General features: G+C 58.5%; 3 protein-coding genes and 1 long non-coding RNA gene across 12 annotated transcripts in view; 1 reads left to right on the forward strand and 3 right to left on the reverse strand.

Moving 5' to 3' along the window:
* Window positions 1-746: 746 nt before the first annotated feature.
* CBX1 (chromobox 1) lies at window positions 747-13109 on the reverse strand. Of its 2 annotated transcripts, none has more exons than XM_056362169.1 (5): window positions 12968-13109; window positions 4707-4882; window positions 3987-4164; window positions 3148-3242; window positions 747-2472 (listed from the first exon to the last, which is right to left on the reverse strand). In XM_056362169.1, exons 2-5 carry the CDS (start codon window positions 4844-4846, stop codon window positions 2328-2330), a joined length of 558 nt encoding a protein of 185 aa, XP_056218144.1. In that variant the 5' UTR covers window positions 4847-4882; window positions 12968-13109; the 3' UTR covers window positions 747-2327. The 2 variants fall into 2 exon arrangements, with proteins under 2 accessions (XP_056218144.1, XP_056218145.1); XM_056362170.1 differs by having other exon boundaries at window positions 4707-4879; window positions 12968-13099.
* A 184-nt stretch (window positions 13110-13293) lies between these two features.
* On the forward strand, window positions 13294-21393 carry SNX11 (sorting nexin 11). 4 transcript variants are annotated; one of them, XM_056362164.1, is made up of 7 exons: window positions 13294-13508; window positions 17311-17359; window positions 17656-17742; window positions 18110-18210; window positions 18461-18559; window positions 18717-18929; window positions 20313-21393. In XM_056362164.1, the coding sequence occupies exons 2-7, from the start codon at window positions 17339-17341 to the stop codon at window positions 20461-20463; spliced, it is 672 nt and encodes a 223-aa protein (XP_056218139.1). In that variant the 5' UTR covers window positions 13294-13508; window positions 17311-17338; the 3' UTR covers window positions 20464-21393. The 4 variants fall into 4 exon arrangements, with proteins under 4 accessions (XP_056218139.1, XP_056218142.1, XP_056218140.1 ...); XM_056362165.1 differs by lacking the exon at window positions 13294-13508 and adding an exon at window positions 15645-15761; XM_056362166.1 differs by lacking the exon at window positions 13294-13508 and adding an exon at window positions 15855-16153.
* On the reverse strand, window positions 13529-18453 carry LOC130160015 (uncharacterized). 4 transcript variants are annotated; one of them, XR_008825916.1, is made up of 5 exons: window positions 18325-18453; window positions 17577-17830; window positions 16311-16983; window positions 15316-15750; window positions 13529-14504 (listed from the first exon to the last, which is right to left on the reverse strand). It is a non-coding gene; the product is annotated as an uncharacterized LOC130160015 (long non-coding RNA). The 4 variants fall into 4 exon arrangements; XR_008825917.1 differs by lacking the exons at window positions 17577-17830; window positions 18325-18453 and having other exon boundaries at window positions 13529-14245; window positions 14338-14504; window positions 16311-17298; XR_008825918.1 differs by lacking the exons at window positions 17577-17830; window positions 18325-18453 and having other exon boundaries at window positions 13529-14248; window positions 14338-14504; window positions 16311-17298.
* Window positions 21394-23943: 2550 nt separating the features above from the next.
* SKAP1 (src kinase associated phosphoprotein 1) overlaps window positions 23944-25043 on the reverse strand; it is a 155723-nt gene continuing 154623 nt past the window's right edge. For both annotated transcript variants that reach the window (XM_056362162.1, XM_056362163.1), the window contains exons 12-13: window positions 24794-24911; window positions 23944-24155 (exon numbers count right to left, since the gene is read on the reverse strand). In XM_056362162.1, the coding sequence (XP_056218137.1) occupies window positions 24813-24911 (99 nt within the window). In that variant the 3' untranslated portion in view covers window positions 23944-24155; window positions 24794-24812. The remainder of the gene's footprint in view (window positions 24156-24793; window positions 24912-25043) is intronic.

Here is a 25043-nt window from a genome sequence, read left to right on the forward strand (position 1 = left end):
CCAGATCCTCCCTGCCTCTCCCTGCTCCATCCTGCACCCTCCCAACACCAGAAACCAGAGCCTGGAACCACAAGCCTCCTCTCTCCCAGGAACGCTTCAGCCCACTGTGCTGCCTGTACCACTGCGTGGAGCGTCAGCAGGGCTGAGCAGAGGACGAGTCTACTCTTCTCCATGCACAGGAGCTTACGGCCTTCAGCAAGCCCATACTAAGAATAACGGGAGGCCATCTCCATCCTCGGCCAAACGCCCGGCAGAACCATTGCTGGAGCTCTAGAAACCCATCCACCACCACAAAGTGAAAAAGTCTGCTCGACATTCAGGTGAGAATTGAAGTAAAGGTCACTTACCCCACCGCTGGTGCTCGGTCCTGGCTGGGAACACATGCAGCGCACGCTCCCGGCTCAAGCAGCATCTTGCTACACCCAACGAGGTCCCAAATCACAGCTAGTCCTCTTGTCTCCACGGGCGAGACTCAACTTAGGCCTCTAGACACTAACCTCTACGACACTTCTCTTCTCCAGATGGAAGCCAACATAAATCAGAACCTGCCGTCAGCTGCTCCAAAGCTCCTGCCGCTGTCGACACCCAGAGCGGAGCCACCGGCCAACCTGGGCTGCACCAGAGCTACCCGTGCTCAGAGAGGGCCGCGAGCGCAGGCTAACTTCCCTCCGGGACCTGCTCTACACCTCGTCACTCATCCCATGCACAAAGAGCTGGAGGAAGGAGCAAGGTAGAGAAGAAAAAAATCAGGATTATAAATCTAAAATTTTATTGAGACAAAAAACTGACAGAGCTTGGTATGAAGTTAAAATCCAAACACGTACTTTACATTTAAACAACGTTTTCACAGAAACCTAAACACATGCTTTTAAAAAAAGGTTTGTACAATGCAAGTCTAGATACATACCACCCTACAAGGAGGTGCCAGGAGTCTGGTGGGGCTCATGACTCCAGACATTAAATAGTTCAGTATTTGTAATAAATCTGATTAAAAAAAAAACAACCACCAAACAACCAAAACCTCAGAAGATTCAGGGTGACACATCCGGCTCCAGCACCAACGTCTGGGCTCCTACAAATAATCACTTGTTATGGGAGAATCTGGAATTGATTTTATGTTTTCTTGTGCTGCTGTTGATTTCCTCCCCCTCCCACAACTAAAGGGTTCCCAATGCCGCTGGCTGGACAGTCAAATTAAGGTGAGAAAAGGAACGAGTAGTCAGAAGTCTCTCTCCCCCCCTGCCCCCAATTTTGAGAAATAGCACCTTGTAACGGAAAGAAGGGTAGAAAGGCTTTTAAAGGGTTAAACTCCATGCCCGCCCCACACCCCACCCTCCCACATACAATGCATGTGTCAGTAACTGGCAGTTCTGCTTCAGGACAATACGAATCACAAGTTTGCATTTTCACAAGTCTCCCCTCACCCCCCCTTACCCCCCCTGCCCGGTAAAAACTGCTCGCAGGGTTTTGAGGATCTTGGCTCCAGAGATTTGGACATTCACAGTTTCAGTCTCATGTCAGTGTCCCTGTCTCTCTAGTTCTGTCATCAATACTGGGCTCTTTCCCCACCCGCCTTTTTTTTTTTTTTTTTTTTTTTCTTCTTTTTTTTTCTTTTTTTTTAACTTTTTTTTCCCTTTTCTGAATTCAGGTTCTAAAAAAGATCTGGAAATGATCTGGAACATTGTCACCAGACCTCATCTCCCTCCCTCCCCAATTAAACAAGAGACCAATTTCCCCACATCCCTCCCCCCAGATCCCCAAACCAATACACCAGTAAATAGCAAAAGAAAAAGAAAAAGGAAAAAAAAAAACCCAACAAAAAAACAACAACAAAAAACCTACACACATGCTACGCCATAAAAATGCAGAGTTAACACTATTGGGAAGAAGGCTGTGGGTTGCTGAGATGGTCTTTGAAGAATAAGCAGTATCCATCTGCACTCCCTTTCCCCAGCCCACCCATCACCAGTGATAGTCCTTCATGGAAGGGGCTTTGCTTCCTCTCCCACAAGCTGCAAAATCGACAGCCTTGAAACAAATATCCCCATTCCCTCCTCCCACCCCTCGCCGGTATCCCCCTGCCCTTCCCTCCACCCCCCCACCCCCTCCCCAAACTGAGCCGGGCTGGTTTGAATCTGTACACAGCATGAAGCTGCATAAAGCAGTTGAGCAGCTGCAGGGCACAGAAACCATACTGGTCTCTTCAAAGGGCATCTTCTCCAGCCATCTCTACGCTCCCAACCGAGCAGAGCTGCGTTCTCTCCCCTCTTGCTCAAACCCACAGTTCAGATCTTTATACAAAGGCTGGCCCGAGCGGGTGCCAGGGGTTAGTTCTTGTCCTCTTTCTTGTCATCGTCCTCTGAGGGGTAGGAATGCCATGTCAACCTCTCCTCATAGAACGAGATGACCACCTGCGGGCACTTGATGTTGGCTTCCTTGGCGGGGACCAGGTCGGCCTCGTCAGAGTTCTTCCTAGAGGCCAGAGCAGAGGTGCAAGTTAGGGTGCTGCGGAGGGGAGGCAGAAGAAGCGGAGACCGGAGAAAAAAACAAGGTGGCAGGTCAACGGAGTCCCTGAGGAGCTCAGGGGATCCAAGCGACCCCTTCCCGAGTGGCTCTGGAGCAGGGAGAAGCAGCACGGGAGCTCGGGAAGGGTTCAGGCGTGAGTTCAGCTCTGTGTTGTCGGGGACGGGGAGAGAAGCCGAACCACAGCTGCGGCCCTGTCCCCAGCCACTCCGCACTTCTGAGACGGTGCAAAAGCAAGTGGCTCCCACACCTGCGCCTGCCTGGTTTGGCTCCCACCTGTGCCAGCGACAAGCCCTGTGTCACTACAGCCGACGGGGACGCGGTCATCATCACGGCTCTCCTCTGGGCGCAGCCTTCCAGAAGTGCAGCCCGTGCCGTGACACCGTGCCCCTCTCTCTCCCCAAGCTCGCGCCTGCTGTGGGGGGACATCTTAAGAGCCACACAATCCCGAGGGCCCTACCTGCTCGTTTCACATCCACGTTAGCCTCAGCGCAGAGGGTCACCTCAGGCAGCAGCGCCATCGCCAGAGATTTCATGCCAGGTAGCAGGGACTCCCCAGGTGCAGGTCCTTCCCTCTCTGGCACAGAATAAGTGAAGAAGTGACAGACACAAAGACACACTCACCACTTCATCAGGAACATGAGCTCCCCGCTGGAATCTGTGGCACCAATGATTCGCTCTGGCTCAAATCCTCGGGCAAAGCCTCGTGGTTTCTCCGACTGAAAAGAGACAAGTTTCCACTTGCAGCATCACCAGGGTAACAGCCACAGCTGTTTCTGGTCACCAGGACACGCTGGTGGCTGTTCAGAAAGGCTCTGCATACCAGATGCTCGGACTATAACGACTAAGGCCAGCGGGGAACTGAGAAGACTACTCAGGTGTGAACCCACCACACAGGTGACCTCCTGCCAGGCCCCGGGCAGTGTGGCCCAGCGTGCTGCTGCTGCTGTTGCAAACAGAGGATTTGATTTCCAAGGCCCTGCTGGTCAAACTCTTGTGCCGGCCAAGATTCAGCAGCTCCGGGGATGAAAAGAGCCTGCAGAGCCTTTTACTGTTCCTTTTCCCCAGCAGCTATGCACAGCCTGAGCAGGAGGCTCTCTGCTTCACCCTGTTCCCCTCTCCAAGGGGCAACAGGCAGCTCCTGCCGCCTGTTTCACCCCTTCTGCGGCTCTTCAGGAGAAGTTTGGGCTCTGCACCCTTCTGGTTCAAGAACTGGCCTTTCAGTTTAGTGCTAGGACTGGCTCCGGATTCAGAGGCCCAGCTCAGCCAACAGCTCATGCCTCCTTCCGAAAGCTACAGCTTTCCAAAAGCACTGCAGCTGCGTCTTGTTGAAGTTCAATAGTTTCCCCTCCGTGCAGGAGAACAGTTTGACTGAGGTTTTGCAGAGCAGCTGCTCTAGCTACGAGACACTGTGCCCAACGCAGGGGTAAGGAGGTGAGCACAGAACCCCCACTCTGCCTCACCTCCTCCTTCTTCTTCTTTGGTTTGCTCTCTTCCCCTTTATCCTCCGTGTCAGACTCCGCCTTGCGCTTGCTTCCCTCAGATTTCTCACTCTCATGTGCAGTTTTCTGGGACTGAAGGAACTCTGCAATGAGGTCTGGGCAGTCGAGGTTCTCCTCTGGCTCCCATGTGTTATCTTCACTGCAATCAAAGACAACAGCTTAGTTTTACAATGGGGCAGCTGGCTGCAGCTTTCCCTGCCAAGGAAAGAACTGGACACCAGGTCATGCGGAGATGCTGAGAGAAGCAGCAGCCTGGATGTGGGTGTCCTTGCCCCACAAGGCGGGACCCTGCCCCGATCCGGGCAGGGATGCCAGAGGGCAGGGCAGTTACTTCCTTTCTCAGGGAGAAACACAATTCATTTTATCCAACTGCCTTTCCCACTAGGTTTAAGGCAGGGAAGCCCCACCAGGGCGCTACACAGCCTGTCCGTGAGACAGAAACGGGACTTTCTCACCCAGGCTGTGCTCTCCTCACCCTGACTACAGCTCAAGGCATTTAGCACTGCTGTTTTTATCATTATGGCTGCCCTTGGCCTGTTGGCTCCGTTTTACAGATAGGAGAGGAGCAGGGAGGCTGAGCCACCTGCCTGGAGGCTTCGGGAGCCAAAGGAAGAAGAGATGCTCGTGCCGGAGCGGCCCAGCACCCACCCTGTAGCAGCAGGCAGGGAGGGAGGCACTTACTCCGAGAAGCCTTTCCACTTCAGCAGGTACTCCACTTTGCCCTTTACCACTCGCCGATCCAGGACCTTCTCCACCACATACTCCTCCTCCTCTTCCTCTAAGACCTCTTCCACTTTCTTCTTGTTCTGTTTTTTTCCCATTGTGCTGGCCAGTTTTTCAGCTTACGGGCGACGCTGCTAAAAGAGGAGCGAGAACCACACGTTTGTGTCAAGGTCAGGTTTGCCTTTGCCAGGAAGCAAACACGCTGGATATACAGAGGCAAAGCAGCGCAGGAATGACGCTTTGGAGAAAACAGGCGCATACGAAGTAGGTAACACCAACAGATGGGCCAGGATGGTCCTCCCTGCCGAAAAGACAAACAGGAATCTCCAGCAGGAGCTGCTGCATTTACATGATGCCTTTTTGACACACAGCTTTGGCCTTTTTGTTTCCCCAGCACCTTCCTTTACCAATTCCATCAAGACCCTGCCCGATTCCACCCATACTTTGTTCCTGTTTTCAGCACGCCATGTTGTGACCCCGCTGCTCTTCTGTTGCTCACTGGCCTCCAGAAGCGAAGCAGCATCCTCCATCAGCGGCTCCACACCTTCTCCTTCCTCTGCCGAGTCCCATGTGTCCCCCCCAGCCTGTTCTCTCCCCTTTCCTCACCTTGCTCACCTGCCCTTCAACTCAGTTCAACCCTGCCCTGAGCTGCAGAAAGCATTTGCAGAGCTGTGCAGCAGCGTGAGGGAGACAGCGCACTGTCGATATTAACTAAAAGTTAATAAATAGTTAATCCAAGTTAAATACAAGTCACAGTCCCCGACACCAAGCTCCCCACGTTCATTTCTTTGCCGGTTCACGGATGTGCACTCTGGGATATTTACCTAACTGACCAACCCAGACGAAGCTTTTTTTTCTCTCCTTATTTTCCAGAGATGTTTAAAGAGTCAAAAATTCCTACACACATACCCAGTGCTCGCTGGGAAGCAGCGCAGAGCTAGGGGAACTCTGTGGCCCGGCACAGCCCAAGGCTACCTGCCGCAGATGCCACAGCACACAGGTAGTGCGTGACCGGGTGGCCCTCGGCGCAGCTCTGTTTTCCACTCGCATGGAGGTGACTGCAGAGGAGGAGCAGCCCTGCCAACATGCCGGGCGCTTCCCCCAGGCTGAAACGAAACACCTCAGAGAGCCAAAAACCACAGAGAGGCCCCACTTCCCTGCCGAAACCCAGCTCGGACCAGTAAGAGCACCGCAGCTGGGCAGATCCTGGGTCACAGCCTCTCCCTGCTGCTGCCGGCACGGCTGTCCATCTTGCCCCTGCCCTGCGTCTCTGCGGTGGGGCAGGTGGCTCTGCTAAAAACGCCCCCTGTCCTTCCAAATGCCCTCCAGCCACTTCTTGGCTGGTACCAGTTACACCAACAGGTCCCAGCCCCGCAGCCCAGATCCCGAGCCATCACCCGGCCCCGCGAGTGGAAGAGCCAAAGCATCTGCTTGTGCAAGAAGGAGGCGCAGGAAGGGTTTTTTCTTCAGGTTCAAGAAAAATACAGAGCCCTCCAGCACCCTGACTTCATCGCCAGCCTCTGCTCTGAAGAAGTCCGTGCAGCCAGCCGAGCATGCCGAACGAGTTGCGCTGATTTAGATCAACCGAAGGGTCAGGAGGTTCCGAGTCTCCTCATCCATTATCTCCGATAAGCAGCTGTGCCACCACAGAGCGCCATGGCAAAGCTGGCAGGGGGACTCACACCGCCTGACACCAACTCTGCACCTCGGCCTCCCAGCACCCCACCCTGCTGAACCGCTGCCCAGGGAGCTGTCACAGCCTCAGAGCTGAGCAACATGACTTCTTTTTCATTCCAGTAAAAAATACTTTCTTCTTCTTTTTTTTTTTTTTTTTTTTAAATTCCAGTAAAATACGTATTTTCTGCCAAGCAAAATGATTAGTGAGCAGGTCAAACATCACCTGCTCAGAAACCTTCATTTTGCCACTCAGCTTATCACGAATATTCCAAAACAAATTTCAGCTGGCAAAAATCCATGCAAATCGGGACGGGTTTACATGGCAAACCAAAAATCCTGCCGATTTACACCGGCTGAAGGAGATGTCAGAGCTCAGCGACAGCCTCAGTTCTTGGGGTACAGCTGGATGAGCTCCCTTGTGCAGCTGCCGTAAGCATAGCCTTCAAAGGAGAAGGCTTAAAACCAGGTTCTGCAGAGCTCAAAAGGCCACCAGTTCAGACCAGCGGGAGCCACAGCAGAGGACAGGAGGGAGCTGGCACGCTCCAGACCACCCCACCTCTGCTGTTGTCTCAGACAGGGCTCGAGGGCAGCCGACGAGCTTGGAAGAGCGCAGAGGGAGAAAGCAGAGCTTCTCGGCTTGGCAGGTGCTGGACCAACGTGTTTATACTTTGGACCCTGCTGCTGCTTTCAGCCTGACCTTGGCGTACAAGCTGTGCCAGCACCCGGGCTCTGGCGACGCGACGCGACCAGCCCCTGGCCACACTTGGGCTGTAGAGACATCTTCCCTTTATCCCCCAAGCCCTGCACGCACCAGCTGCGAGGGGACCACAGCCTCTCCCCCCCACAGCAATGTCAGGGTGGAAGGGGCAGCGAACACCTCACCCCTGCCACGGCACCCAGAGCTGGGGCTGCTCGGAGCCAGGCCAGAGAGGCTGCCAGCACCTCGGGGTGCTCGGTGGTCACGGAGCAAGCTGGGAGGGCCCAGGGCCCCACATCACAAGCCCTTTCCTTCTGCTCATGTTTAGCACTAGATCTCTCCATCTTTCTTTTGACTGGTGGTCTCAGAAGAGAAGTTGGCACCTGAAGAGGCCGCAGAGCAGGCAGGGAGAGGGGAAGAGCTTGTTCTGCTACTGCACGGGCTGCGCTGTGCTTCAGCGTCCACCAAAGGTGCAAACTCAATCCCCTCGAAGCATCAAATGAAGTGAGAAGTTCCCTGCCCTGTACAGACCAGCAGCTGGGGTGGTGGCAGGGATATTCCACAGACAGGCACTGCTTCCCTCATCAGTCCTTTATTCAATGCCAGAGGACACCCAGCCCCCCCCCCCAGGGATAAAGTTTCATTGCCCTGTTCAATGGGGAGGTGGAACCAACCACCTGGAAACAGCCCACTAAAACGGAGCCACGCAAGATGCATCAGAGAGGCTTTTCCCTCCTGAACTCCTGGGCTGAAATACACTGACAGCATCTTTAATCAGCTGCCAGACGGAGGCCAACCCGAAGCAGCAAGGCTCCCGGTCGCCCGCAGGCTCCCGAGGCGGCGGCCAGGCTGCCTGGCACCACCTCAGCTGGTGTGCAACACAACAGTGCGGAGCCTCCGACCCACCGCCAGCATCTAATCCCCGAGCAGGAGCCAGCGCTGCAGCAGGAAGCCCAGAGATCGTGTTTCTTGGAATTCTTCAGACAGTTCCTTCCTCCCCTCCATCCTCCTCCTCTGGCACCATGTGGCTGCTGGAGAAGGGGGCCAGAGCCCAGCGCTGGCAGAGGAGATGCCCAAGAAGGTGCTGTTGCAGCTCTGGCTACTACCAGCAAATAAACCCCGAGACAGCCTGGAGGGGCAAGGTCTCGGGCTTCCCCTCTCTCAGCAGGGATTTCTGTTCAGCTGCAGCCAGAAGGACTTCACTCAAAAGCACTGTGGTTATTGCTTGGAGATGGACTTATTTTTAAGGCACCTAAGGATGCTCAGCTGGATCACGCAGCTGCTTGAGCGGCTTCCTAAGGAGGCAATTGGATCAAGAAGTCTAACGGTAAAGTCTGGCCAAGATGAGCTCGGAGAGGAGTCGCTAGAACCAGAGGTGGTGCGTAGGACGGGCAGGTGTGGAAAGGGGAACGGAGAGAGGCAATAGAGCAATGCAACACTGCAGATCCATGGCTTTATTGTGGTAAGCGCTGGGCCAAGACGACGCAAATCCAAGGCCAGGAGCACTTTGAGAAAAAGCTTGCCAAGGGAAGGATAAATATTATGCCCACTTATTATGCCACTGCAGTGCAAAGGGTTGCAGTGACCGTACCTTAAGCGTACGACAGGCAGCGACCCCTCCAAGGTCCCCAGACACTCGGGGCTTGTTCCTTGCAGCAGATGTTTCCCCCTTTCTGCTAGAGGCGTTGACACTGCAGAGTCCCAGTGTCACCCCCTGGCACGGACCTGCTCTGCCTCCGTGGGTTCGCAAGATGCCTGCGGCCACGCAGGCACGGGGCTGGCACCCAGCTGCCTGCTGACGAGCTGGCCCCTCGGCACCCACCACAGCTGGTTTCGCCTCCAGAGCCTGCATGCCGGGAAGGTGCTCTGGGCAGGTAAGGCCAAGCTGTAGTTCGCAGCATCTGCTGCTCGGCATGGTACAGTTTCTAGCGTTCAAGCCAGCAGCACAGAGACAAGCTGCTGCACAGGCCTCTCGCTGCACTGCAGTCAGAAACGCAGCCGAGTGCGAGAAAGGGACTCCAGCCCCCCCGGGGGTACAAAGTCAGTGCGTGGCTTTATCTGCGGAACATCTGACTGCTCCCCACACCCTCTTCCTTCGCGTCAGGAATGCCTCTGTGCAACAGAGCGCTCAACAAAGATTTCAGCCTTCTGTGACATCCAAACCCTCCAATTTTAGGTATTAAAAACAAACCACAGCCACCCAAAGCACTGGCTGGTTTCTAGTCTCTGGAGGAAAGGGGAGAGGTTGAACCATCCCCCTCTGTTTGGAAAGGCAGCGCAGGGAAGCCTTACCCCGCGCTCCGCTCCCGCAGCCTCCAGAGCTTTCAGATAAACCCATTTCACACACAGAGCTCCTACATGCAGAGGTGCAGAACGAAGCCATTTCATTTTGGGAAGGACAGACAACTCCTGTTACATTTGCACGAGCAGTCTCATGTCTACAGAATTTGGGCCTAGATGACTCCTGCCTGAGAGAGATCTAACCAGAAGCATGTTTCCTAAACTTCTGCTTCAATTTTCTGTACTTAATGCACGAAAAAGTCAGCATATACCAAAAAACACAATTTCAAGACAAATTCAGGATGGGCCTATGCCCAATCTTTCAATTTTCATTTGCTGCTTCTTACCCAACACTAAAGGCAAAGCTGAAACCCTTTGTGAGGAGGAAAGCAGAACAGAGCAGAACAGCTTCTTGGGTCAGCAGCTAAGAGGAAAGGACCCAGGGCACACCTAAGCCACTAGAAAAAGAATTCAAACTCCGGTAAAAGGCTGTGAAGGAGGAGGCCCAGCACGAAAGGAAAGTGTGTAGGAAAGACTGCGTTACTGGGGCAAGAGGAGCAGGCAGAGGAGCAAGAGCCAGCGCTAGCAGTGCATCGTCGCAGCAGATCAGAGCGAAGCACGTGCTGGTATCGAGAGATCTCCTGGAGAACAGCATCCAGGTGGGGAAACCAGAGAAATACCCACAACACCCAGCCCCGCTGGCTGGGACGCTTTCTTTGGAAGATCGTGAAGCTCTACCTCGTACCCTTCCGTGATGCCTGGCGCTAATCTTTCCAGTAGAAAGTTTAACAAAGAAAAGGAAGAAAAACGTGGAGACCCAGAGGTTTAATTTAAGTACAAACTAGTTCCATCAGCTGCATCTTAAAGGATTAACAGTTCAGCTCAGCTTTATTGAGTTTTAAACTTAAAACATTTCCTCCTTCTGCCTTTCTCAAACTTGGCTAGGATCACTCATCTCTTTAAAGACTTATGAGCATGCCAAGTTTATTCCACACGCGCCAGGGAAAGGCAGCAGGCATCTTTCTTTTGAAGTGGGAACAAGCATGTTAAGTCTTCCACTCTCCAGAACCTGAAAACAGCAGAAAACATTTCTGGAAAGTTTGAGTGAAAGCTCAAGCCTGTGAGCAGGGACCAAACTAAAGAAGAGCCACAACCTTCAAGCTCAGCCACATCATTTCCAGTTAAATTCACAATCCATGAGAGAATGCACCTCTGGATTTAAGAGACGCACACATGCAACAGTAGGAATGTTACCTCCTTGCTGGAAAAAAAGAGAACCTGAGGTAAGAAATCCCGTCACGCAGACAGGAATTTCGTTATGTGGCAGCAGACACAACTTCTGAACTCCTCTAGATCAGAAAAACACTGACGGCATTAGAGCAGGGATTTACGTTCTTCTTCTCCTTTTTTGTATAAAGACGATAAAACATCGCCCCAGGTGCTGCAGGGTTCCCAGCTTCCCAGTGCCCCTGCCACTGCACCACCTCCCTCTCCACACGCAACCCCAGGCCCCTACAGCACCGTCCCCTGCCAGCCCTCATCCCTAGGGACACGGGGACCGCCCGTGGGGGCACTTCCCCAGCAGCCCCGTGCCCAGGAGCTGCCTGCCAGCGCTCACAGGCCCTTCACCTGCTTATTTCTGCGTTTCAGTGGCGCTGGGCAGTGGGGATAGAGCAACTACAGCTGTTCTCATCATTTTCACTACTAAGATCACGAGCACCGATAGGAAACCGCGCCTGGGTCACAAACCCAACAGGGACTGTTGACTACAAACATGCCCATTGCAAACACCTTCTCTCTCAAATGCACGAGGGATTTCTGAGTTTTATTTATATTTTTTTTAAGTTAATCAAATCTTTTACAGATAAAGCCTGTAATTATTCAGCCAGAAAGCCCTTTTATAGTTTGATCTCTGTTTTGTAGGGACAACGTAAATGCTCGCTGCTTCCAAACTGATCAACCCCAAAGCCAAGAGCACTGCCCCATCCCTGGGATCCTCACACTCAGCCCTCCATCCCTGATACTCCCCACTCAAACTCAGGCCACTTTTTGGTCCCTGCCACCTCCTCCATGTCACAAGGGAGCGAGTCAGCTTCACAGCACAGCCCCAAGCCAAACCCCGCTGCCGTCCACTCGCTGCCATCCACTTGGCAGCCCTGCATCTGCAAAGGTTCGCCACCTCCTTGTCCGGAGATACAAATCCCATATTGCCTCCATCATCTTCCCTTTCCAGAATTCCTCCTCTTCCCCCAAATGCTTCTTAATTGCCCTTCCGAGTGTGGCTTGACTCCCCCAACTCTCAAACCTCCTCCGCCGGCAAAGGGGCTGGAGAAAGCCAGTCCTGCCAGGGAGCTGCCCTGACACCCACCCCACGCTGCGGGTGAGCAGGGACTCGACCCAAACCCAGCTCCTGCTGCATCTCCCCCCTCATCTTCCCCAACACATTCCTGCTTCCAGCCCACCAGCCTCAACCTCCCTTTTCCACCTCCCGCCAGCCCCACGCCGAGGTCCCCACAGGAGAGCTCTCCCCCAGCCCCAAGGCCCCACATCCCCCCCAGCTCACTCCCCAGCAGCTCTCCTCCCCCTGCTCCCTGCCTTCCCGCAGCCTGTTGAGCGCCTTCCCGCTCATTCTCCCCGCCAAAAACTGACACTCGTCCCCTCCCCGCTCTCAGAGTGGCCAGAACCTGAATCCCCCTTTCCTCAGCCCCTCTTTCCCCCGAATCTCGCCCCCCCCCCCCCCCCCGCCCCCTGGCAGCATCGCCCTCCCCTTCTCCCCATCCCAGAGGCTTCATCAGTGCTTTTTTAAAGCACCGCATGTGAGTGCCCCTTCCCCCCCAGAGCAGGGGCTCTGCCCCAGCCTCTCCGCTCCCAAAGGGCATTTCCACCCCCCAGGCCAGCCCCCCTCATTCTCCCAGCCCCCTGCAGCAGCCCCTTATTCTCTCCTCATGCCCCAGCCCCCCAACACCCCCCTTTCCCCTCTGCCCAAAGGCACCCCCACACCTCTCCCCCCACCCCCAGCTCATCTCCTGCCCCAAGGCCCAGCTTCGCCCCCCGGCCAGCCCCTCCTCACCCGGCTCCCCGCCCCCCGCGGCCCCTGTGAGGCACGGCCCTACCAGCACATCCCTCTCTCCCAGCCCCCCCAACTCACCCCCCAATGCTTCTCCCAGTGCCCCAACCCCCCCCTTTCCACTAATCCCCCAGAAACTCAAACACTCCCTTTCCACTACCCGCCCCAGCATCCCCAGCCTCCTCCCTCTCCCAAAACACCCCTCCCAGCACCCCCACCCCACACTAACGCTTCTCTCAGCGCCCCAACCCCTCCTTTCCACTGACCCCCCCCAGCCCCCAACCCCCTCCTCATTACCCCTCCCCAGCACCCCAAATACCCTTCCACTAACCGCCCCCCCATGCCCCCCAGCATCTCCCCCCATCCCCGAACGGCCATCTCGCCACCCCGAACACCACCTCCCGCAGCACGCACGCCCCCCCACCCCACCCCACCCCGGCCCCCCCCAGTAACGCCCAGTCCCTCCCAGCATCGCCCCCGCCCACGGCCCTCGCTCACCTTGCACAGCCCCGCCAACGGTTGCCGAGGGGAAGGGGCCTGCGGGGGCGGGCGGGCGGGGCGGGTCGGGTGGCGCCGCGGGCCTGGCCGCTCTCCGTCCGCCTCCCTCGAACAAAAGAGCCCGGCCAGCCCCAGTACCCGCCGCCCGCGCCGCGCCTGCGCCGCGACCTGCGCCCGCCGCCCGCCGCGGGGCACGCCGGGAGCCGTAGTGCGCCCCCGCGAGGCACGCCGGGAGCCGTAGTGCACCGCCGCGGGGCACGCCGGGAGTTGTAGTTCCTCCCCCCCGTGCCTGCTCCGCCGCAGCGCAGCTCCCCGCCCGCCTCGGCGGGGCCTTCCCGGTTAGGCCCAGGACATCCGCCCTGATGGGCGTCGCTCCGCGGCGTGGCGCGGCCGCCGGTGCCTGGAGGGCCCCGGCCTGTCCCTTTGCCTGAGGCGAACTACGGCTCCCAGCAGGCACCGCGCCGGAAGAGGAAGCACAGCCCTCGCTATAAGGCCGCCGCGCCGCTGAGCTGCTTAAAGGGGCCTCGGCCTGCGTGAGGAGGTGAGGGGGCTCTGGGGGGGCAGGCAGGCAGGCTGGTCGGCTCGGCGCCTCGTGGGGTCCCCTGGGCCCCGCGGCAGGCAGCGGCCAGCCCACCATGGCGGGGGTCTTGGCCTGTGGCTGGCTGGAGCGGTGGGGCTGGGCCTGGGCCTGGCCCCCTGCTGCGGCCTCTCCCGGCGGGGCCGGGCCGCGGTGCCTGAAGCAGCCGCCCGGCAGCGGTGCCAAGCGCCGGGAGCGGGGTGCTGGACGCTGCGGAGTCGGCGCGGCTGGCCGGGGCGGGTTGGGGTCGGTGTGGCCGGGGGTCCGGCCCTGGTGCTGATGTGCTGTGGCGCTGGGGTGCCCGGGACGTCCCCTCCCGTGGGCAGCGGTGGACCGAGGGGGTCCTAATGCGGGGCGCCTGGCTGCATGGGGGGCCTGCGCCTTCCCGGGTGGGAAATCAGCCCCAGCAGATCCTCCCTGGTATCGGCTGCAGTCAGCTCTGTCCAGGGGTGACAAGCAGAAATAAACGGGACTTGTTCCCTTTTTTCCTGGCGTGGAGCATCTCTGTGAGGCTTTCCTCGAAACTCAGGGGCTCTCGTGTGGCTGGAAGTCACCTGGAGTCGGGCTGTGTCAGCGCTGAGGGACACAAAACCCCGGCTGCCCTGGGGCTGGGTACGGACTGGAGCTGTGGGAGGGAGCCCCGAGCTGGGCTAAACTGCCGCCGGGATGTGCTGGTTAGGAAAGCGTGTTCAGTGTGGGTCCTGCTGTTGCAGAGGGGTAGAGACAGCTGCTAAGGGTGTGCCCAAATCAGCAAGGAAGGTAAAAGATAGAAAGTAAGAGATTAAAAACTAACGCTTGCTCTGTCAGCAGTGTGAGTGCTGGGCTGGGAGAGGTCCAACTGGAGCAGGCACTCGTTAAATGCCTGGATTGCCCGATATCCGGCTGGGTGAAAGTCGTGAGGCTCCAGGAGCGCGGATGTGGGGTGTTCCTGTGTGGCTTCTACCTCTTGCGTCCTCCTGGCTAGAAGAGATGGAAAGTGTGAGCCCTTGAAACACTCGCATGCAAATTGGAGGACGATTAAACCAAACCCAAACCGTGTATCCCAGGGCCCCTTAAACTAAGGCATTAAGCAAAAGCCCTGAAAGAGGATTTGGTGTAACTGTTTAAAGCTAACTCAGAGCAGCCTTCTCCAGTGGGTTTAAGTTGATTTATCAAGTTAAGACCAATTAACTCTAAATAAAGCATAAATGAGATTATGCATTTCTCTGTACAACTCTGGATGGAAGTATAGGTAAAAAGATGTGAGTGCTCGGACTCGCCGGTCCACCTCCTTGCTGACTGGAGAGCCATCTCCCTGCCCTGGGTCTCTGTTCTTTGCAGCACCCTTTCAGTAGCTGGGAAATTAAAATCCTCTTCCTGGCAGGCCTCTGCTGTTCCATTAGGCAATTTCTGAGTCTCTCTCTTCTCTCTCCTGCATTTTTAATCTAGGCAGGGCTGTTATGCAGAGCAAGTTGCTCTAAAAGCAATGGGATGGCGGCAGCATCCCCTGGGGAGGCTGGGGAACATAATGGTCAAGTTCTGCTGTTGAGCTGGTTCTAGCTGGGAGCCCCCAGCATGGGGGAGGATCAGAGCTTCCCCCATTACCGTGCTGAGAAAAGTGACTCATGTCACATTTGGCTCCTTGGCTCCCTTCCTTCCCCAGTGGAAGAATCATGTGTGCTGGAACGTGGGTTTTGGTTTTTTTTTTTGGTAGGTTCCCCTCGCCCTCCCCCTTACAGCTCAAATTGGAGACAGCAGCAGCCTGACCCAACTCCAGCGAGAGTTCAATTACTTGGAGACATCCTGGAGTGAGCCTGGGTCTCTTGCTGTCTATCCCAAAACTCTTTTCTGCTGTTCTTAACACTTTCTGTGCTCTCTGAGTGGAATCGGATGGCTGAAGTCTTGCAGAAGCTACCTGCAAACCGGTGGAGCCAGATATTTTTTTTTTTAAAAGTGTGGCTTAACCCCTCCCCTTGTCCCAGCTAAAATTAGCTCCGTCCTCAGAAGAGCTTTGTTTCACATCTGAGCATATAAATAAGGGCTGGGTTTCCAGTGCTGCCTGACACTTGGCAGCTCTTGTGGCCTAAAAGGCAAGACTCCAGGAATGGGGAACAGGTGAAGGGCTGCTTTGCCTCTGCGGTCAGGCAGCCATGTCCCTCGGGAGCCTGGGCCGTGACAGGCAAAGTCCTGCGCTGCTGGTTCATCCCAGGGGCTCTTGCAAACAATCCTGCAGAGAAGGTAAAAACCAGGGCATGGGATGTGCTTGGTCTTCCAGCTCCCCCTGATGAGTATTCCTGGTCTGTGTGCACACAGTGATTCTGGGGGTGGGGTGGTGGGACGGGCTCTGGCTCTGAAGGGGTTTTGCTGGCTGGCCTACGCATTTACTGGGGGGGTGCGGGGGATATGTCACTCCCCTCCCCGCCTTCCTCCAAGCCCTGGCACTGTGTTCATGGTGGTGTTGCAGAACAGGAATTACTGCAGGATCGCGTAATGGTGGAGCAAATTAGCTGACACGGTCCAGCAGGATCTGGGAGTGCCGGAGGGATGTGGCAGGGGAAGCGGCTGGTGTGATGGGAGCGTGCGAGCAGCTCGCGGCGCAGCTGAGCCGGGAGAGCTGGGCAGCACGGAGGGTACCAGGCATCTATGCGGCTCCCCAAAAGGCTTCACCAATGCTCGTGGGGGCCCCGGTTCCCGCTGGGAAAAGGGGAAGGGGTGGGGGGTGGTTAGGGAGGGGTGTGAAGGGGAGCGGGTGCAATGCCTAGCCAGCTGCGGAAATCTGGTACTGACTTTGCTGCTCGTTCAGGTGGCTTGTGAAAGAGGAGGAGGGAAACGGCATCTCTGTGTCTGGTGCTGACGGGAGGCTTGCTGGGGAGGGGAAGGGGGCTGATCCAAGCAGGAGAGAAGCAGGTTTCCTCTGGTGAGGGGAGTGGGGCTCCTGGTGTGGGCTGGCTGCTTCCCCTGCTCACACCGCCCAGCTGAGCTTGTCTTGGGCAGGCAGTGAGGAGGGAACTCTGAAAATCAGCGTTTTCTCCTCCCCAGCCAAACCGGCTCCGCTGGCACTTCAGTGCAAACTTACCTATGTGGGGAGTGGGCTGGGCTCTTCCACGCCATCTCCCTCCTGCACTGCCAGTCCTGGCTCTGCAGGAGCGAACTGGGGACCTGGGGTCTTGGTGCAATGGAGGGGGCTGTTCCTGGCTAATGGGAGTTCCAGTGGGGGACAAGCTCTCCTGAGACTGTGTCTGGCTCTCCCAGAGACCCTGTTATCGGCCCAGGAGCAGGGACATGCTGTAGGAGAGGAGGGCAGGCAGCTCAGGAGGAGCAGACTGCTACCCCATCCCGTTCTTGGGTGGTTACAGCTCATCTGAGCAGGGAGCCCTGCTTGCCTCTCGTTGGCGATCTGGGGATTTTTGAGTGCTGTTCCAAAAGGCTGTGGGATCCCAGTCTCCCTCGGTGGGCAGACCTGAAGATGAGCCGTGGAGGAAAGAGGTGCTGCAGGCTCTGGCTCTGGTCACGGCACACGCTCCAGCACACCCCAGCAGGCCATGTTGCCTCCGGAGCACGTGAGAGATCAGTGCTGGATGCTCTCTCCCTTTGGGCTGCTGGATTTGGATGTATCTTTATTTTGTGGTGACTAAGGGGAGAGGACCAGGGAGGGCAGCTGAGGGGGGGCTGGAAGGATGCTGGGTGGCTGGGACAGAGGTGTGAGGTGCCTGAGGGGGGTGTAGAGTACATGGGAGACCCTCACGTATGGATCTTTTCTTACTAAATCCTTCTTTAATCTGTACAGATGTTTCCCGCTGGGCTCTGGCTCTAGGATGTTGGAGAACCGAGAGGAGGTAAGACCCTGTCTGACGTGGGTTTTGTCTGTTCCTCGCTGGGGTTTGGCAGTGCTGGAGTGGGTGGTCTTGGCTGAGGGGTGAGAGGTGCTGAATGCTGGGCTGGGTCTGTGGGGCAGAGCTGAGGGGCAGCTGGTGACAGGGATGGGGGAAGGCTGTAGGTGTCTGTGCTGCTCTGGAGCAGGATGGCCGGGCAAGCCAGTGTGGTCGTGGGTACCTGGGACCCCCCTGGGGGTGGTGCTGGCACGGGGCGGTGAGCACTGCCTCCCCGCGCTCAGGCAGCGTTTGTGCCGTAGGAGCTGACCACGGTGCGCGTTCAGGACCCCCGGGTGCAGAACGAAGGCTCCTGGAACTCCTATGTGGATTATAAAATCTTCCTCCATGTGAGTTGCAGCTGAGGGTTGAGCTGCAAGAGCTCGGTCGTGCCGTACGTGAGGCTCATGAGCAGCTGTCGGGCCATGTGTGGCTGTGCTGAGCAGGGATGGAAGAAGCCACGAAGGGGGAACCCTCAGCAGCCCACCCCTCCTCCTGTGCTGTCTCTGTGGGTCTGAGACCCAGCTTCTCCCCTGGAGCCTGCTTAGGTTTTCTAGGCACTTTCAGCTCCCCCAGTGCTCCCTAAAGCCCAGTGCTTTGAGGGGATCCCTTAGTCACTGAGCTCAGGGGTCTGCGCAGGTGAGATCCTGCCCTCCTCTGCCTTGCTGCCCCTCAATTATGTGGATTATTTCCGTGGTGGTTTTTTTTTTTTTTCAGACCAACAGCAAGGCCTTTACTGCCAAGACCTCATGCGTGCGGCGCCGGTACCGTGAATTTGTGTGGCTGAGGCGGCAGCTCCAGAAGAATGCTGGCTTGGTGTAAGCATGCCTTGTTCTGCCTCCTTTCCCCCTCCTGTGTTCCCGGTGCTTTGGGAGACCCATGTGAACTCAGAACAGATGTGGACAGAAACCCCAGACCTGAACACGGGATACCTGAGCTCCTGGGATCCAGCCCTGCACAAAGCAGGGTCCTGGCTGCTGCTGCTGTGCTGCCTCTGTTGCTCTGTCTCGTTGCTCTGGCACTGGGGTGATCTGACCCTGCACCGCTCTCTCTGCTCTGTGCCTGCAGGCCTGTCCCAGAGCTGCCTGGGAAATCCACCTTCTTCGTGGGCAGCACGGATGAGTTCATCGAGAAGCGGAGACAGGGGCTGCAGCAGTTCCTAGAGAAGTGAGTAGAGCATTTGTGAGGCTGGAGGGAGGGAGAGGACGTGCTGCTGCTGGCTGTGAGGTGGCAGTAGAGCTGCTGATGGTCACCGTGGTGGTGTGGGGCGGGCCCAGCATGCTCCGTGCTCCTGCCTCGCTCACCCTCCTCTCTCTGTGCACAGGGTTGTGCAGAACGTGGTCCTCCTCTCCGACAGCCGGCTGCACCTCTTCCTGCAGAGCCAGCTCTCGGTACCCGAGATCGAGGCGTGCGTGCAAGGCCAGGGCGCGCAGACGGTGACAGAAGCCATCCTGCACTATGCCATGTCCAACTGCGGCTGGGTGCAGGAGGAAGAGAGCCGCCCTGCGCTGCTGCCGGGAGGGGACCTGCGGGGCAGGTAACGCGGCAGGGAAGGACCAGCAGGAGGGTGCTGCTGGGGGGGCACCCCCGGCTCCCCTGCTGCGCCTGGAGCTGCTCGGTGGAGCAGGGCTGGTGCTGGCAGCAGCTGCGGGTCTGGCTGCAGCCTGATTTGAAATGGTTGGTGCCTGTGCAAGGGACTTCCACCAGCAGCGAACAGCCTCTGCTGTGAAATAGGAGCTGCTGGGCTTTAGAGAACCCGGAATGTTTTTGAATTTCCCTGTCCTGTCCTTGCTGCTGTCATATGAGGGAATGAAGCTGAGCATGTGTTCCCCAGCCCTGCACCCCGAATGGGTGGGAGGATTCCTGGGAGTCCTGTGATTAAGCTGGGACAGTCTTGGGCTGTCACCAGCAGTCCCTGGACTGCCTTCCAGGGCAGTGACCTGTTTTGGCCGAGGCTTAGCAGAAAAGAGCTTGAATCTCTCAGAAGAACTTAAGCTGAGGTTTACAAAGGTCTTCGTCTGCTTTCCTCCCTTCATCCCTAGGGAGTGAGGAGCCTTTGGAGGCTTTCAAACCTCAGGCTCTGTTTATCTTGCCTTCACCCTCACAGTGTGAGTGGGTTCTCTGCAATTCCTCGTGCCCATCGGAGCTTCAGAGTGCTTGCTGCATGCTGCAGAATTAATCAGGCATCTCCCTGTGGGGTGGCTGCCCCCCCCTGCAGCCAGCTGAGGGTTTTCAGCACCTGGGGGGAGCAGCTGAGCTGGTGGGAGAGGAGGGCATCATCAGTCTGCCACTGCTGCAGCTCCCTGCAAAAGCTGAACAAGCACAGATGACACCTCTGCGTGCTTAGAGCCCTGCGGCAGGCACGGGGTCCCTGGCTGCGCTGGCTGGTGGCCTGGTGTGCCTGGCAGAGCTGCTCTGTGTCCCCTCGCCCCACAGATGAAGGAATTTACCTGCTAAAGCAGGAGGCTGCATCTGGCCGCCTGCACCACCCAGTGCCCCTGTTTCTTCATCTTGGTTTTCAAATAGCAGGAAGAAAGAGGTGTCTGGACCCCAGCGAGAGACTGTGTTTTAGATAGAGCCCTTCTGGTTTGAGGAGGGGGTTCTGAGTGAGTGCAGCAGCCCAGGCTGATGGGTAGGTAGTGGCCAGTGGTCCCTCCCGACTGCCAGTGCTGGCTGCCTCTGGCTGGTGGGAGTCTCCCCCCTTTGCTGCTCCGAGCTTGTGCGCGTGGGTGAGCGGCTGCCTCCGGCTGAGCTGGCTGGAAGCTTCGGGCTGTGCTGGGGCTCTGTGGGGCGGCAGCAGCCGCTGCTGTGCAGAAGGTTGTGCCGAGGTGGCAGCAGCTGACTTGAGGACAGGCGAGCACCTCAGGCCCCGCACCTTCCCCGGGTCTCTTCTCAGCCCTGACCTGTTCTCTCTTTCCAGCTGCACCGGCCTGGGAAGCCTGCAGGGTCCGAGCTGCCTAGAGACCTGCCCGTACTGGAGCGACTTTGGCATGGATGACACCCACTCGGACAGTCCGGATGAGCCAGCTGAGCCCTTGGGCGACGGCGTGAGATGCAGTAAACGGCTCTAGCGAGCTCGCCTGCCTTCCCTGCGACCTGCAGCCCTCGCAGGAAGAGGGACTGCTGCTGAGCCAGAGCCGTGTCCGGGTTGGCGGGACTGGGGCGTCCTGGGAGCATGGCCTTGTCCCGAGATCTGCGGTGTCCGGGGCTCACGTGCTCTCTTTCTGCTGACTCTCGGCTGTCCTTGACGTCCCAGGCAGCGTGTTCGTATCACTCTCCTCTTTGGAGGAGAGATCTAGTGGTTAGTGAAACCTCTGTGTGTTGTTCCCATGGCCCTTGCGCTCGGACTGGAGCGGTAGCAGGGCTTAGTTAGGTGGCAGTGCCAGCGAGGCTCCGTGTTCTTGGCGTGGGGTTTGCTGGCTGACGTGCAGCACGATGGAGGAAGGTTTTCCTCGGTGGAGCCGTGGGCTGGGAGCAGGGGCTGGCCACTTCCCAGCGAGTCTCTTCAGTTTAGTCCCCTGTGTTCCCCCTCGGTGCCGGGGGGGGTCTGCGTTTCCCCGTAAGAGCTGCGCTGGGCAGCTCCTGGGGAGGGTGATCTCGGCTGTGTGGGGCCGGAGCCCACCTGCCACAGCTCGCCCTGCAGGTTGCCCGCAGCTGGGATGAGCAGAGATGAGCTTCCCTGTGGGAGCGTGGGGCTGGGGAATGCGTGAGTGGAGAGCGGGATAAAGCAGTTTGCCTCCCCAGCCCTCTGGAGGGGATGCTCCTTCCTCAGGCATGGATTGCCATGCACAGCAGGGAACGGGGAGCCTCACAGCCGGGATCTAGTTTGCTGGAAAGAAGGAGCAGGTAGCTGCCCCAGAGCCGGCGTCTGGCAGCGCTTGGGCTCAGGATACTCTTGATGCCTCTCCCTGTGGTCTCCTGCACCTTTTCCTCCCACCCTCAGCACTGGCGAAGGTGGCACCGACGTGCTGTGACTTGAAATAAAAATGAAGTAGAAGAGACTTGCCGGCAGTACCTGTCCTGGCTGCGTGGGCGGCGGGAGCCCGGGCCCAGCTCACTGCGGATTGGCTTTGGGGAAAAGGGGGGGCTATTGCCCCCCTGGCCACGGGGCTGGAGCTGCCGAGACCCGTGGGGCTGACCCTGCCCCGGGCAGCAGAGAGGTTGCTGAGGCCACCCCAGAGTGGTGGCAGGGGACAGGCAGGGCCGAGGGGTCCCACCTTAGCCCCACAGGGAGGTTGGGGGGGGGGTCTCGGCCCCCCACAGGGGCTGGGATGTGCTGGGGAGGAGGAGGAAGGGTGGAAACCCGCCGAGGCACATCTGAAATGTCAGGAGAAGTTCAGTGCAAGGCTGGCAGCTGCTGGCGCGCCGGAGTGCTGCTGCCATTGGCTGCCCCCCCTCATGCATATTCATGCGTATTCATGAGTGTGTGGCTCCAAATGGCGCAGCTGTGAGGCCAGCTGTGCCCACAGCCCCGCTCCCTCGCCCACGCGTGGCCTTCGCCTGTGCGCAGCCTCACGCAGGGAACTCTCCCTGGGCTGGGGCCCTATCCTGCCCCTGGCTCCCTCTGGTCCCCAGCGCGGTTTGCTCCGTGAGCTGGGCCTGGCGCTGCTGTGCCCTTCGCTTGACGCCTTCCCGGGAGCCCGCTGGCCCCGGGGCTTCGCTCCGAGGGCGGATTTGGAACGGGCAGCCCATGGGGCTGCTGGAGCAAGGGCCCCCCCAGTGCCCATCCTTCCCCCTCAGGGCTGCAGCCGCGCGTCAGAGCCGGGCAGAAATTATTTTTAGTGGTGTTGATCAGCTTTGCAAAGCTGTTGGCAAAACAGTGACTCAGAGGCAGACCTGGCCGTGGCGGCAGTGGGAAGCAGCCGTGCCCCCGGGAGCTGAGCAGTGGTGCCCTGGGGTGGGGGTCCCACCTGGGTGGCACCAGGCAGGGCTGGTGGGCTGGGGGCAATAGCCCCGGGGACACACACCGTCCCCTCTGCCACGCGCGGGGCTGGCTCAGCCCCTCGCTGACCTGATGTCTGCAGGCAGCTGCCTTGGGGGGGTTACGGCAGGCGGTGAGTCAGCTCTGGGCATGGAGCTGCCACCCTGTCACCTGCGTGGGGTTGGGGACATGGTGGGTGCACAGAGCTGCTGAGGGTTACCTGCCCCCCCCCCCCCCCCCCCCCCCCCCGCCCGCCCCGGAGCAGGCGAGGGTGGCTTGGCCCCCTCCCCGTGCCCTCGCAGCCTGGCACATCTCCCTCCTCCCTGCCGCCTGCCAGAAAAACAGCCTCGCTGCTTGGAAGCAGGCCAGGCTCTCCAGACAGCGCATCCTCCGCGCCCCCAGCGAGGCTGTCTCTCAAGTCTGTGCAAACAAACCGTGGGGCCTGCCCCCCCTCCCCCCCCCCCATGCAGCCCACAGTGCCGAGGGGTCCTGCTGTGACCTGGGGCTGCAGCAGCCTGCGCTGGGTCAGAGCATCCTGCTCCCAGCCCCTCCTCGAGCAGAGCACGAAGGTCTCTGCTCCAGGCTCCTGGGTGAGTCAGTGCACCTGGGGCAGGATCAGGCCTCCTGATGCCTGAGCATGGGGAGCGGGGTGCAAAGGGGCATTTCCTCCACGCCGGGCTGGGGCAGATGCAGCCGGTCAGGCCCAAGCCCTGGTCCTTTTTGCACCAGAGCATCCTGGGCAAGAGCATTGGTTCGTCCCTGCCAGGATCCCAAAGGGAATGATGCTGGAGGGATGGGTACTGGCCCTGCAGCTGCCCCCCAAAAGGAACTGCTCCTGGCAAGATGCTCATCGACGGGGAAACGGAGACGGGAGGGCTGAGCATCACGCCGAGGGGCAGAGTGGAGGGAGTGTTTCCCCACAGCTCCCCGCTGCCCTGGCACAGGCTCCCGTGGCTGCTCAGGGTCACCCGCGCTGTGGAGATCCAGGGCTGGAAGAGCAGCTTGGCAGCACCGGAGGGATTTGAGCTGAGCTGGCGCCCTGCCAAGCTGAGCTCTGGGCATCCCAAACCCATCCTCCACAACAAAGACAAGCCCAGCAGGGAGGTGCCTTTGCCGGTGCGAGCGAGGCCACGTGTGGAACCCTGGCACCAGGACGGGTTCGGCCCCTGCAGCTCCCCCCCCCCCCCCCCCATACCTCTGGTGTCCCCCCCCAGTTGTACCTGGCTTCCAAACATCTGCACAGCTGTGCTTCAGAGCGGTCATTCGGCCCGTGCCCAGGCTCACCCCACTGGCGATGCTCCTGCTTCTGCACCGACGTGCTCCAGCTGCTCCTGGCCAAGGGCTGGCAGGTGCCGGGGGGCTGCTCCGGCGCAGCCCAGGGGGTTTGGGCACCCTCCCCGGGAAGGCTGCAGTCAGCAGGTACTTACCACCATCTAGTGGCCCTTCAGCCAAGTGCGGGAGGAAGAAGAGGAGGAGGAGGGTGCGCTGGTTAATCCTCAGTTGTGACATAAAATGGGCTTGGACCAGAGGGCTCTGAGGGTGCTCAGAGCTGGGGCTGCAGGTGAGGAGCCGCTGCCTGCACCCAGCTCTGGCTCCAGACCCTCGATGAAGTCTGGAGCAGCCAAATACAGACATGAAAGTGGCTTTATTGTGGGCTGCCAGCCCCCCGCGCCCCCCACCCCCCCCCCCGGCATCACAGCAGGTACCACAGGGCAGAGCAGGGCTGCAGGGCGCCGTGTGCGGCTGGGTGACGGGACGTGGGTCTCTGTGCAGTGGGTGCCCATCGCAGGGGGAGGCTGGTGGGTCATTGGTATCTCAGTGTGGCCAAGGAGAGAGAGGCACCTGGATTTGGGGAGGGGGAGAGACACGGGTGATGGTGGGGAAGGGGACACCAAGATGCAGGCTGGGACCGACACAGCCTCATGTGTTGATGGCTCACGGGCACAGAGGGGGATAGCAAGGGTGGGAGATCTCCAGCGGAGTGTGGGGGTCTTGCTGCCCCAGGCAGGTGTCAGGACTCTGCCTCTAGCTCAGCTGCAGACCCCCTCCATTTTCCCAGCCCTGACCCGTGCCTCAGTTTCCCCATCTGCCAAATGCCTCCATAACGGGGTTGGTTTGGGATGAAAACACGGCACATGCAGCGCTGGGTGCCAGCGTTGGCGTTGGGGCTGGTGGCACACAGCTCTCCCTGTCCGATGGAGGTGGCTGCCATGGTTTTACCGTGTTTCTCCCATGGGGCTTGAAGGACTTGAAGTCCAGGGAGGGACAGAGGGCAGGGTGGCATTGTCCCTCAGCTGCAGCTGTAGCTCCTGGTCTCGCCTGCTCCCGTGTAAAACAGAGACCAGGAGATGGAGCTAAAGCCAGTCCTCAAGGCTCAGCACCCTGGAGATGCTGGGGCACCCCAGGAACCGAGCTGTCTCCCCAGCACCCACCTCCACACCCCATCCCCAGCAGCTGCACCCCAGAGTGCCACCTCTCACCTGGGGTGCTGTGTCCTCATCACTCCTCCAGGTCATAGGCAGCCACCAGGTAATCCCTGGGGACGATCCCGACCGCGTCGTTGAGCTCCCCGACCCACCAGCCGTACGTGTTGTACTCCTGGGGGGACACAGCCGGAGGGATGCGGGTTTAGTGCCGGGGCAGGGGACGTGGCCCAGGTCCCTTCCTTTGGCACCTGGATCTACAGAAAGCAGCCCCCAGACCCCCACCAGAAAATACCCCAGCCCCACT

This window comes from Falco biarmicus, chromosome 17 (assembly GCF_023638135.1).
Source record: "Falco biarmicus isolate bFalBia1 chromosome 17, bFalBia1.pri, whole genome shotgun sequence".
NCBI classification, from domain to species: Eukaryota; Metazoa; Chordata; class Aves; order Falconiformes; family Falconidae; genus Falco; species Falco biarmicus.

Bases quoted from the DNA above. Each gene is read 5' to 3' on its own strand.
- SNX11 (XM_056362164.1), top strand. From the start codon at position 17,339: ATGTTGGAGAACCGAGAGGAG. The intron at 18,560-18,716 runs GTGAGTAGAGCA...CTCTGTGCACAG, and splicing joins CTGCAGCAGTTCCTAGAGAA to GGTTGTGCAGAACGTGGTCC. The intron at 18,930-20,312 runs GTAACGCGGCAG...CTCTCTTTCCAG, and splicing joins GGAGGGGACCTGCGGGGCAG to CTGCACCGGCCTGGGAAGCC.
- CBX1 (XM_056362169.1), bottom strand. From the start codon at position 4,846: ATGGGAAAAAAACAGAACAAGAAGAAAGTGGAAGAGGTCTTAGAGGAA. The intron at 4,165-4,706 runs GTAAGTGCCTCC...CTTTGATTGCAG, and splicing joins AAGTGGAAAGGCTTCTCGGA to TGAAGATAACACATGGGAGC. The intron at 2,473-3,147 runs GTGAGTGTGTCT...TCTGGCCTCTAG, and splicing joins CTCATGTTCCTGATGAAGTG to GAAGAACTCTGACGAGGCCG.